Source organism: Moschus berezovskii, chromosome 23, assembly GCF_049115385.1.
Source record: "Moschus berezovskii isolate FMDL1 chromosome 23, NW_MosBer_1.0, whole genome shotgun sequence".
Taxonomy (NCBI): Eukaryota; Metazoa; Chordata; class Mammalia; order Artiodactyla; family Moschidae; genus Moschus; species Moschus berezovskii.
The window spans coordinates 22,786,811-22,799,873 of NC_142482.1; the positions used below are offsets into that span (position 1 = coordinate 22,786,811).

General features: G+C 53.5%; 1 protein-coding gene across 2 annotated transcripts in view; it reads right to left on the bottom strand.

Annotated features, from left to right (window-relative positions):
• CPNE5 (copine 5) overlaps nt 1-1,164 on the bottom strand; it is a 101,414-nt gene extending 100,250 nt beyond the window's left edge. For both annotated transcript variants that reach the window (XM_055406719.2, XM_088831098.1), the window contains exon 1: nt 472-1,164. In XM_055406719.2, the coding sequence (XP_055262694.2) occupies nt 472-566 (95 nt within the window). In that variant the 5' untranslated portion in view covers nt 567-1,164. The remainder of the gene's footprint in view (nt 1-471) is intronic.
• Between the last annotated feature and the right edge of the window lie 11,899 nt (nt 1,165-13,063).

Here is a 13,063-nt window from a genome sequence, read left to right on the forward strand (position 1 = left end):
TGGGGTCTAGAAGGTGGGGGGAGGGAGGGAGGATAGGGTGGGGGAGTTGGGGCGAAGGAGCGGGGAGAAGACAGGGAAGGAGGGGGCAGAAGGCAGAGGCTGGGCACGCCTGGGAGGGATGAGGCAAATCCCTCTCTTCTCCATTTGGGGAGGGGGCGGTCAGAAATAGACGGCGTGAAGACCCTGCTGTGTTCGTTCACTACCTCCCTCTCCCCGCTCGGGCTCCCGGATCCCTACCCCCGCGTCTTCTTATCTTCTCGCAACATCAGCCCGATGTGCAAACTTTCCCGGATAAGACCCTGAGCCTGGCTTCCCATTCCGCCTTGGCCACCCGTGGCTGGGCAGGGGCTTTCGCCCGACAGGCAGAGGGGCGTCCTGGATTCGAGCACGCTCTGGAAGGGGGCGCACGGAGGGAGACGGGGCTCCGGCTCCAGGGGCGGGGCGGGGGGACCCGGACAGCGGGCGGCTCACCTGCAGGACACGGTGATCTCCACCTTGGTGGCCGGGATGCTGCCCGCCAAGGAGTCGAACTCGCTCAGCGACGCCATGTCCTCGGGCTGTTCCATAGCCCACCGCGCCCCCTACCCCAAATTAGTCAATCCCTGCGCGATTCACGCCTCCTCCGGAGCAACGGAAACCCTGGGCTCTCCCCCCAACTCCCGAGCCGGGGCTGGGCGGCAAAGGGAGGCGAGAGGAGAGCGAAGAGGGGGCGTGGGAAGTGAGAGAGGGAAGCGGGCGGGGGAGCGGGGACGGAGGAGAGCGGAGGGGGTGCGGGTGACGCCACGAGGGGGCTGGGGACCCAGTGTTGGGGGGCAGAGCGCTCAGGGAGCTGGGGCGCAGCGGGGAGAGGCGGAGGGGCGCGAGGCGAGGGCGCCGGCAGGGACGCGCGGAGTGGTGGAGCGAGCACGGGAAAGGGGCGGGGAGCTCGGGGTGGGGGCAGCAGGGGTGCGGGAGCGGGAGAGGGGGTGTGGGGGGTCGAGTGGAGCTCGGGCTGCGGGGGCGGCGGGACTCTGGCGGCGCGGAGCGAACCCGGAGCGCCGGTGCTGCGGCGCCACTCGCTGGGTCTCCGCGTGGGCGGCGGCGGGGCTGGGGACGCGGCTCCGAGCGCCACCTCCTCGGCTCGGGCTCGGGCTCTGGCTCCGGGGCGCCCGGGCTGCGGGAAAATCAAATCTGCCCGAAGCCGCCGCCTCCCGCCACCCGGGGAGGGCTGCTCTCTGGGTCCGTGAGCGCCGGAGGGGGCGCCCGCAGGGGCTGGGGCGGGGCCGCGGGCGGGGTCTGCGCGCGAGTGTGTGTGCGAGCGTGTGAATCTGTGTGTGTGTGCGTGTGGCGGGCGTGGGGACGCGGTTCCAGATGCTGGGAGCCTGAGGGGTGATGGCTAGAGATGGTCTCGGCCGTGCGCGTCTTCGTCTGCGCCCGCGCTGCACTCCCCACCTCCCGGAGGGTCTCGATGCCCCGGGAGCCAGAAGGGTGTCTGAACCTAGGAGCATCTGTTTGGGAAGGGTCTCTGCGGAGCGGGGGTGGGGAGGGATCTGTGCACAGAGACAGCATCTCCCCCAGAGGTTTGGGGGGTCTCTGCTTAGGGTGCGCCCCAACGCGGGGGAGGGGGCGGGTCTCAGTCCAGAAACAGATTTTACATCTCCTGGGGAAGCGTGTGGGGCCGACCCCAGTGCCCGGAGGAGCCGCCTCAGTGAGGGTCCTTAGGCCTAGGCAGCGTGGGTACATGGGCGCTCCCCCATCCGCCTCTGCCCCCACCGGGCCTGGCCACGCGGCGTCGGCCACCTAAGCCACGCGACAGAGCCCTCTTCATCCCTGGCCCGTCGTGACCACACGTCTTAGCCAGCCCCCGGGTCTAGAAGCTGCCTCCAACCAGGCAGAGGGCGGCCCGAGCTCTCCAGGCTTCTCTGCAACCTGCACCAAGTAGGCGCCTGCTGTGTGCCGGGCTCTGATCGCAGTCAGGGGAGCGAGGAGAGAGTCGAGGCCCCCCTTCCAGCCTGGCCCGTTGCGGCTCCACTCTGCCCGGGTCTAGCCCTCCTGGGTGAGCCTGGGTTTGCAGCGCTGTAGCGTCTCTCCAGGGGTTCTCAGAGAGACTCTTCCCTAAGAAATCTCCCGCGCCCCTCCTCAGCCTGAATCTCAGCTTTACTGAGCTAGAACCTCCTCTTCCCCATCGCCCCGGCAATTGGAGCGGGACGCGCCTCTCTGCCGGGGAAGGGTCCTGGGGGGATGAGAGCCTGAGACGGGCCCTGGGAAAGCCGCGCCCTCGGGGCCTGGCTTTGGCAGCTGGGCCTTAACCGGCGCTCGAGATTCTGTTTGAAGTCAATTCCCAGAACGTCGGATACAGCCAGAGTCAAAGATAAATATAAGAAAACATTCGTCAGCCTGGGTTAAGTGTTTTCCGTTTACCCATGGCTCAGGATCAGCTGGACTAGGCTCTGCGACCTGGGACCCGACAGCAAGAACAAAGAAGGGAGGTCCAGGGTGGTGGGGACCTGCGGGGTCGAAAGGTTCCTTTCTCTGGTTTGGGCTTAAGACCCCGTCTCCACCAAAAATAAGTTGGGCCTCCTTTCCCAAAGGATGCAAAACTGGGCTTGGAATCTCTGTGTCCTCCACTCCCCGCTTTCCCCCACATAGCTGTCCTAGACATGCTCCAAACATACTTGTGAAATATGTTACCCATTGGTTCTACCAGTATTTACAGAACACCCACTCTGTGTCTGACCAGGTGCTAGGTTCCCTTGGAAAACTTCATTGGTCACAATGATAACCACCATTTTGTTTTCAAAGAGCCTATTCTGGGCCAGACACCATGATTAATTTTTTTTAATACTATTTGTGTACTATAAAAATTCCACCATTTTAAAGTATACAGTTCAATGGTTTTAATATATTTACAAGGACTGTGCATGATTATAAATTCTCAAAATAAGTATAGGTGTGAGGTATTATTATTTCAGGGGAGCTAAGTAACTTTCCCACAATCACCCAGCTGGGAACTGGCAGAGCGAGAATTTGAACCCAGGCGGTTGAGACCAAAGCCTGACTCTGAACAGAAGTGTTGATTGCCTCTTAGGATGGAGCCAGGTGCTGAAGGGTCTTAAAAGCCATCCATAGGAATTCCCTGGTGGTTTAGCAGCTAAGATTCCATGCTCCCAGTGTAGGGGATCCGGGGTTCAATCCTTGGTCAGGGAGCTAGATCCCACATGCGACAACTAAAGAGTTCGCATGCTGCAATTAAGACCCAGTGCAGCCAAATGAATAAATAAATATTTTAAAAAGACAGACATCCATGAAATTAGGTCCAGTGGAGCAGGACAACAGTGGGAGTCATTGCAGCTTGTTGAGCAGGTGGATAGTGGGACTGGAGTTCTATCACGAAACCTTGTAATGTTACAGCATCGGGCATAGCAGCCCCTGTGTCTCTTTCTAGAAAGACTCTGGAATTTGTGTTTCTCTCCATTCCCTCTTTTTTTCTGTTTTATTCACTGACATTTCTTTTTAAAATACTTTTTAAAAATTGGAATATAATTGCTTTACAACGTTGTGTTAGTTTCTGCTGCACTTGTGTGCGTGCTCAGTCGTGTCTGACTCTTTGCGACCCTATGGAATGGAGCCCACCAGGCTTCGCTGTTCATGGGATTCTCCAGGCAAGAATACTGGACTGGGTTGTCATGGCCTCCTCCAGGGGATCTTCCTGACTCAGGGATCGAACCCGTGTCTCCTGCATCTTATGCATCGTAGGCAGATTCTTTACCACTGAGCCACCCAGGAAGCCCTGGTTTCTGCTGTACATCGAAATGAATCATTTTTATGTGTCTATCCATCCCCTCCTTGGGCCTCCCTCCCACCCCATCACCCTTATCCCATCCCTGTAGGTCATCACAGAGCGCTGAGCCGAGCTCTCTGTGCTATACAGCAGCTTCCCACCAGCTATCTGTTTTATCCACGGTACTGTATGTATGTCAATCCCAATCTCACAGTTCATCCCACCCTCCCTTCCCCCACTGTGTCCACGTGAATGTTCTCTGCATCTATGTCTCTATTCCTGCCTTGCAAATAGTTTCATCTGTACCATTTTTCTAGATTCCACACATATGCATTAATATATGGTGTTTATTTTTCTTTTGCTCTCTCTTAGTTATTGCATTTCCATCGTGGCTCTTCAGGGAAAAAAATTATATTGGGCAACTTCTTTGTGCCAGGCTCTTTCTCAGGCTCAGAGGATTAAAAAGGTGATGAAAAGGACATAGTATCTGTCCCCAAAGAGTTCCCAGGCCCGTGGGGACCCCGAGACATGCAGAAAATAAATCACGGTGCAGCAACAGCGGTGCTGATGAGGTAGACATAAAGGGCCAGGGCCACAGAGAAGAGTGACCAATAGTTTTTCCCCAGGAGTGGGTGCAAAGGAGGCTCAGAAGAAACTGTAAAAAGGAGGTGATACTGAGGTGGACATTGAAGATGATGTCTGTCTGCTTCCCTTAGAAGCAGACCCTGAGAGAAAGCTTTAAATGTGAGTAGTTTATTCGGGAGATGAAGGAAATGCCATGTGGGGAGTGTGGAGGTGAGGTGGGGCAGGCAGCCAATAGGGGTGGTTTCTCAAACCAGTTATCCCTGAGGGCAACTAGGCTCATTCCCACCGAGGTGCTCTGGGAGACCATGCAGCACACACCTCAGACTCAGCCCACTAGAGGGGTGAGGGAGCAGGGGTGGGCGTGAGGACACACCAACTTTCATGTCACAGGCTCAGTGGCTGAGTGCTGCCTCTGAAGAGTGCCCATCTCCTGGCATGTCTAACCTGTCCAGCAGAGAGTGGCAGTGCAGGTTCTAGAAGTCAGAGAAAGCTGCAGGCAGAGAAGCCCAGGTGCCAACAGCAGGAGGTGGGGCTGGAGCGCGCTGAAATGGTAAAGGTGAGGGCACAGAAAGGACGGCAGCTGCTACAAAAGATGAGCTTCTGCCTGGAGGACAAGGCTGAGCAGGTGCTTCTGCAGGGGACCAGCAAGATGAAGGGCCAGAGAGCTGTGTTTGGAGACCCTGGAGCACAGGATGAAGGTGGCAGAGATAGAATGGGAGGCCAGGTGAGGGGCCATGATGCAAGGCCATGGGCCTTGGCCTCCTCTGGGCACTGAGGCTTTTAAACAGGAGGGGACATTGGAGGAGGGGGAGTCTGAAAGACACCCCTTAGCTCCATGGTTAACCAGTGACCCTGGAATACAAAACTCACTGATCAGGCCTGGGGCAAAATGCTCACAGTCCTTGCACAAATGAATTGCTGATGGTTCAAAAGCAGCCTTTGGGCGTTGCCACTGGAGAGGTCATTTCTCCTTTGAGGGCTATGATAGTGGTGGCAAGTAACTGAGGTCACCTGTGATGTTCAGGGAAGCCAGCCAGCAGGCCAGAAGGGGTTGCAGTCTTGCTGTCTGGGCCTGGCAGCCACATTAGAGCCAGCCACCGCCTTGCCCACCCCACCACGTAACCAACCCTTGTCCCTCTGATTACAGACTGTGAGCACGGAATGGGCCATGCCCAGAAGATGTGGAATAATCAGCATCAGCGTTTTGCCTTTGCCATCAAGACTGCAAACACTCGCTCATCTGACCTAATCCGTGGTGTTAATGACGGCAGAGCAATTTCGAGAGGCAACCCTCAGCATTGATAAGGAGAGGAAAAGCACCATGGGGCTTAGGAGGCAGGGCTCACAGATGAGGCAGCTGCTGCCTGTCTCCTACCCACCCCCAACCCCCGTCGTGTAAACGCTGCCCTTGGATCCGCCCTGTACGAGGCTGGGGATGATAAGAGGAAAAGAACACAAAGGAGCAGAAGAAGGACTGTGCATGGGGGCTGTCCACACTGCATCTTAGAACAAGCTAGAAAAAGGCCTTTGGGTAAATGCCGTCCTGAGTGAGCCAGGGTACATGGCTCGTGGAACAGAGTGGACTGGATTTGCGCCTCTGCTTACTTCCTTGGCTGGGTGCCCTCAGGAAGTGAAGACCCTGCACCACAGTGCATGGGAGTCCTGGGGAGACAGGGAAAGACAGAGGGCGTGGCGGGAACCTGAAACCACCGTGGCAGTAGAGTTCAGGGAGATGCAGTGTCTGATTCCATCCATTACTAGAAATGCTAGAAGGGGCGTGGTTGGAGATCATCTAGATTAAACCCCTTCTTTCACTGAAATGTTTAGAGAAGGGGAGTAAAGGACTCAAGGTCACCCGCCTCTTCCTTCAGTAAGACACTCCAGGAGCGAGGTCAGATGCCCAAGTGCAAGGTGGACCGGCCCGAGAAGGTCTGGGAGCAGCCCTGTTCGCTGGGGCTGAAGGCAGGGGCACAAGCTGGCCACGGAGCTCTCCACACCTCCAGCCCCCATTCCTCCTGGGGCCGCCCCACCATCCCAACCAGAGCCCCACCCCGCCCTTCCTTTCTGCCTCTCCCCACGTGGGAGCAGCACTAGCTTAGTCATCCGGGCAAAGGGAAGCCCAGGGCGCTCCTGCCCCTGGCTCAGCAGCCTTTCCTAGCCCCTCGGATCCCAGCTGGGCCCCCACCCCCACCCCAGGGCTGCCTCTCACGTCTCTGTACTCCTCCTTCCAGCCCCTCCTGCGTTTCTAAATGAGGGGAGGCCTCCCGGTCTAGCTACTAGAATCTTCACGGCAGGCAGGGGATCCACTTGACACCAGAGTCAGGCTGTGTCACTCCTCTCTTTGAGACCCTGCCCTGGGTTCCATCTCCCTCTGTGCCAAGAGGACTAGATGGGCCCTGGGCTGTGGACCAAAAGGCCTGTGACCTCTCTGACTTCAGCTCATCTTTCTCTCCCCCTCACAACCTTCACTCCAGCCATACTGGCCTCCTTATTGACCCGCAGGCTCCTGTCTCAGGGCCTTTATACTGCTGTTCCCTCAGCCTAGAATACTTTAAAAAGAAAAAAAAATTATGTTTGACTACCCGGGTCTCAGTTGCAGCATGTGGGATCTAGTACCCTGACCAGGGATTGAACCTAGGGCCCCTACATTGGGAGTACGGAGTCTTAGTCACTGGACCACCAGGGAAGTCCCCAGCTTAGAACACTTGGCCCTGGGGCCCTCAGGTCTCTGCCCCGTCTGCAGGGGGATTTCCTGGCCATTATACCTAACACAGTGCCTTGTTACTCTTTGCCCCCGACCCTCCTTTATTTTCCCTCACAGCAGTATCCTTCTGTTTTCCCCACTAAAATACAAGTTTTATACAAGAACCTTGCCTTGTTTGTGGTTACACTTCCAGCTCCTAAATAGTTCCTAGCACATAACAGGTGCTCAGTTGATCACACTGATCTCAGCTGGACTTGGCCTGCAGCGGCTTGAAGTAGGGTTTTGGTTCCCAGCCAGAGATGGGGTTTGGGTAGCGGCAGTGAGAGGCTGTATCCTAGCTGCTCGACCAGTGGCCAGTGACAAGGCCTTGGCCCATCAGCTGTGCAGAAAGGAATTTCCACACGGAGACAGAAAGTAGCGAAACAAGTAAAGCGTTTATTAGGAGGAAAAGAGTCTATGTGGATAGACAGGTGGGCAGGCTCGGACAGTGTTGTGACTTTGTGGTAGTCTGAATCACTTCTATGGGGCGTTTCTTCTGGGTTTCCTTTGGCCGATCATTTTGATTTGCCTGGTTCTGAGTCCCTGTTTGGTAAATCTCAGGAACTTCCCATGTGTGTGTGATCATCTCTTAGTCAAGATGGATCCCAATGAAGAGGCCTATGGGTAGCTGACATCACTCCCCTTTTGACCTCCAACAAGCTTTACGGTCAGGAAGGTCTCCTTGATTTCGAGAATGAGAAATACATGGTCTCCTATCCTTTACCTGGGCAGGACCTGGCCTCTTCTCTCGCTCCTGCTGTTGTGGAGTTTCTGTCCACAGGGAACGAACCCCAGCTGCTCACCCCGGGGCCCATCTATCCGCTCCTCAATATGACTGTATGAAAAATTCATAAGTTCATCTCTCCCCTCTGAAACACTGACTCATTCAATGAGGGCCCTTGGCTTCTACTGAGCAGTCCCAAACAGGGTTGCCACCACATACATCTCACTCCGAGCCTTCAGTCATCCAGCATTTATTGAGCACCTATTATGAATTCAGTTGTTGCACTGACAACCATCAGACTGAGACTCTCTGGGCTCCGTGACCACTAGCACAGAGAAGGAAAGGGCTCTTATCTCTTTACTTTGTTTACCAAGAACCTACCGTGTAATAAGCACAGCAATACGAATTTAACCCCCATCACACACTGAATCCTCACAGTAACTCTACGATGCTATTGTCCCATTTGATAAACTCTGTGCCACGAGCCGGGCTAGTTCACTACCAGGGAGACAGATGAGGGAGACCCAGTCTCCTCAGAAGCTCTGTCCAGTAGAGTTGGAGCGCTTGTTTTACGTTCTAGGAATCTATAGAATAGGGGTCTTAATTTGCCCAAGTTCACACAGACAAGCGGCAGAGGACAGGATGCAAACCCAGCCCCTGTCTGCACCTGACACCAGGCCGACTCCTTCCAGCCTTCACTCAGGGCTTGTCGAGGAGTCTCGGTGTCTGCGACGTGGCCCCTCATGTGTCTGTGGGGCCTGGTCTGGCGCGAGGTGATCTGTGCTCAGAGCCTTGTCCCTTTTACTTTGCACCCCAGCGCAGACATCACGGCACGTCACCATCTGCCCTCCTCGATCCTCCCCTCCAACATTTAGCCCAGTATTTAGCTCTTCATGTGGTATTGGAAACCTCAGTGCTAGAAAGGACTTGAAAGATAATGCAACTCACTTTTACAGATTTGGAGTCTGAGTCCTAGAGAGGGAAAGAAATTGGCCGAGGTTGTTCTGCCAACAAATAGCAACTGGAGGTAAAAACTAACAGTTCAGATTAGAATGAACTCCTAGATCTTTTCTTCTCTTACCTTAGTTCCTTCAAGAAAGGATGGGTCCCCTTGACTTTATAAATGCAATTGTGCCATCTCTGGGCCTTTTGTGATAAGGGCCATGGTGAACTTCCATCTCCTACCCCCACCATCAGCTTTTTACACCCAACCAGAACCAGCCACGTTGGTTGACCCTGGCCCTTCTTCCTGCCATTTCCTCTCCACCAGGCCCATATTCTATCCATCTGTCAGGTACCATCACTACCAGGAAGCCAGCCTGGATTCACCCAAGGTCACCAAGTTTCTTCTTCCACTGAACCTCCAAAACATTTCTCTTAGGTAGATTTTTCTCTCTTCTCCACTTAACAGGGGGTGTACCCTGTAGGCTTTGGTCCTTGGATCTTGGTCCTCCATTGCCTGGCCTTTCCCAGCCTCAGCCTCCCTCTCTTCTTTTTTGCTGGATTTAATTACACTTGAACATATTACTTCTCAGCCAGCCAGTCTGCTCTTGGGCCTCCTGAACTCTCTCTTCATTTGATCTCAGCCATTTCCTCTTATTTGCGCATCTTGGGAAATGGAGAATGAATCCTCGCATTTGAATCTTCAGAAGCTTAAAAGCAGCCTATGTCACTTTCTGAAGTCCCAGCCTCCCACCAACACACTTGATGTTCTCCTGATTGGCCCGGGGGATAAAACAGCTGGATGGAAAGCCTTGATTGAGTCTATTCCCCAAACCCCCTCCCATTTCTCCCCCTGGCGTGGTAGCTTGAGGGTCTGCATAGGCCTCAGGACTCAGGCGGATGGGTGTGGGGGGGGCGTCATTCCACCCCCACCCTCGGATTTTTCTTTACCCTGCTGCTCTTTTAGCACGGCCCCTGGCTGGACCTGCACTGGGGCAGTCTGAAAAGCCACAAGGGTGAAACTATTTTTTTTTTTTTTAAGCTATAAATTCATTTTCATGCCAAACTGCTTGTACCTGCCTGCCTGGCTGCTGAAGAAAACGGAAACGTGCATGAAATGCCACGAGCTTGGCTTTGTGTGGAAGCTGAAGTCCCTGTGGCCCTGCCCCGGGGGCGCACCTGCTTGCCTCTCCAGCTGCCTGCTGTGATTTCCCCAAGTCCTATGTTCTATTAACTCTGGACCCTGCTCGTCAGACACACTTCGCATCTTGTCTCCTCCTCCTCCACCCCTGGCTAAGAAAATTTGCCCTGATTACGGGGGAAGTGTGTGTCCCATTCTCTGATAAGCCTATCAGGAGCCGGGCTGAGGCTCAGGCGTCAGGCTTTGGAAGCGGCTGCTGACGGCCTCTCAGTGCCCGCCTGGCCGCCTGCCTGGGGGCAAGGGGGCAGCACAGGGTTGTCTCCACTCCAACCATTCACGTCATGACCTTGAACCCGTCATTGGATCTGCTTCTCGGGTTCTTCCAGCTTAAAAAAATGGGGATAATAATACCCATTCCGCCTATCCCCTCCAAACTGGAATGAGATTCCAATTAGATGAGGATGTGCTAGAAGGAAATACCATCATAAAACTGCCCAAGACAAGACCACAGCATGGTGAGAAACCAAGTCTGGCTCTCTCATTCTACAAATGGAAGAAGCTTGCCAAGGTCACGCAACAATCTGGCTTGAAATGACCAGCTTCCATGTTGTCTGAGCTGGAGAGAGGAGCGGGGCACAGAATAGTAAGGAAACCATTCCTGGGGGAGTTTTGGGTATGACCAAGGGAGACAGCAGACCCAAAGCCCGAAGCTCAGCCCTGCCAAGACCCAGTCAATCAACACAGCCTTCATCTACAAAACGGATTCGTCTCTGAAGCAGACATCATGATGTCTTGTTCACAGGCCTTTGGAGAGGATTAAATGGAGTAATACGTGTAAAGCACGTGGCATGTTCCCCAAACACGAGTTCCTTACCGTCTTCTCTCTTACACAGCTACAAGTGCTTTTGAAAAGGGGAGGCACAGGGGGAACGTTTTCTCTTAGAGCTGAATATTGCAAAAGGACAACTGTGAGTCTTGGATTTCCTTTTCTTCAGGGGCTTTCCTTATACAGTGACTGTGAAATGGCCAAAATTCTCCCCATCAGCGTAATGAGGAAGGAGAAATATTGCTTCTCCCTCCTTCCCACTGCCTCTGCTGTACGAGAGCTCCCTCGCAGGTACGCAGGCCAGCCAGCTTTTAATGGAGCTGTGGCCAGATCCTCCCAGAAAGGAAAGTGATTTCTATGAGATTAGCTGAGTGGTGAGGCTAATACAGTTATGATCCAATAAACACACTGATTAGGGTCATTTGTGCTCCTTCCCTCCCTCCTCCTGTTGAACCTCGGCAGGACTGCGGCAGGCTCTGCTCGGAAGGGCCTCCGAGAAGATGGCTAAGGCTGGGGCTTCCCGGCCAACTTGACCCGAGGATGCTCTAGGATGGAGCAGCTGGACAGGATAGCCTGCAAGGCAGGAGATCCGGGTCCTCACCCGTGCCCTGCACCTAGATCGTTCTCTTTTTCTGCACCTCATCTTCCTCCTCTGAATGTCAAAGGTAGAGATAAAAGGGCTGAACTTCGCATCAGAAGTTCTCAGGTTCAAGACCCAGCCCTGCCTTTCACCAGCCATGCCACCCTGGTCCGTTATTCTGTACGTCCCTTCACTCTGTCCAAGGCTTTCTACTTGTCTTTGGTTCTCAGGTGGCTCATCAGCAAATGGGCATACTAAATGCCAACCTCAGAGGCTGGTTTTGGGGATTAAGAGAAAAACACACATAAGCAGCTTCCACAGACCATGGAACAGAGCAAGGGCAACAATAACTTCTCCTTTTCTTCTAAGGTTCCTTCTGGTTGACTCTATGAAAATATTTGCTATTGCTGGGCCTAGAAGAGGGCTGCAAAGCTACTTGCTGAGAGATATTAAGTGGCTAAGGACCTGGCTCTTTACCATGAGAGCACATGTATCTTTACCATGTATCACAAAACCAGGCCCTGGGCACCGGGGCTCATTCCCGTTCCTATGCACGGCAGACTTCTCCACCTAGTCCCGAAGACAGGAGAAAGAGTCTTCCCAGGCCTGTTAGTGCCAGGTTGACATCTCAATTCTGGCCCCACACAGTCCAAGCAGTTGCTGTTTTCCACATCAAAGGGGTGGCTGGCCTGCCTTAGAATCAATCCTGAAAGGCACTGGTAGGCTTCTGCCTTCTAAAGAGACTGTAAGGCTAAACTGTATTCACACTGGCCTCTAGTGGCAAATTTCCAAAACAGCATGCTAAATGGAAAGTTGGCAGTGGAAGGAATCTTCTCAGAATGACCTAGATTTAGAAACTTAGGGTTAATAGGGCCTCATTCTGATCTTCGCCTGATCAATGAGAAAACAGAGTTTCAGAGGTAAAGTGATTTGTCCAATGGTGACACAAAAGCCTTACAGCTCATTGTCAATATTCGTTCTCTGTGGTTTTAGGGATGCAGTTAGGGATCATGAATTACCTACTTGAAAAATAAGGACCCATTTTTTCAAAATCAGACCAAGCCAGACTTAGAATGAGACCCTGTTTTCTTCCCCTATACATTTTGCTTCTTTTTTCCCCTCCCCTATCTGTTAAAAAAATAAAAAATGTTGCTGGACAATCTCCTGTCCTGGTATCGACATGAATAGTAATCTACTCTATAGGCAACAGGGCTCTAAGGCCATGAAGGGCTTTGTAGGCAGTAAACTGCACTTACACAAATGTGCTTCCCAATGTTTCCTCCTCCACACGTTGCAAAAATGTAGTGCCAGAAGGGGCCACAGAGACAGCTCGGATTGGCTCGAGGAGCTGGGGGTAGGAATCGTTTCCCGTGTGCAGGGAAAGCTATTTTGACATATTCTGGAGACGCAATCCAAAAATAAATCAAGCCGAGGACTTCCACAAGGCTTAGTGGAAAGGCTTTGCTGCCATACCAGCTAAAGCTTGGGTTGGTAAAGCTATTTCTGCAAATGGATCTCAACCTTTTCCTGACAGAGAACAATTTTTAATTTGATTTATTCAGTAATAACCTCTCAAAAGAATTGCATAAGGTGCCGAGGGGGCTCCCAGAGAGGAATAAGACAAGGGTTTTTGCTCTCGGAGTTTAGCCCAGTGGGAGGCAGCGATGTGCAACTTCAGGCTGCTGAAATGTTGGGGTGAAGAGGCAGGAGAAGTATGAGGTGGCTTCGAGGACCACCGGTGCAAAGGACAGCTGTTTCCTAA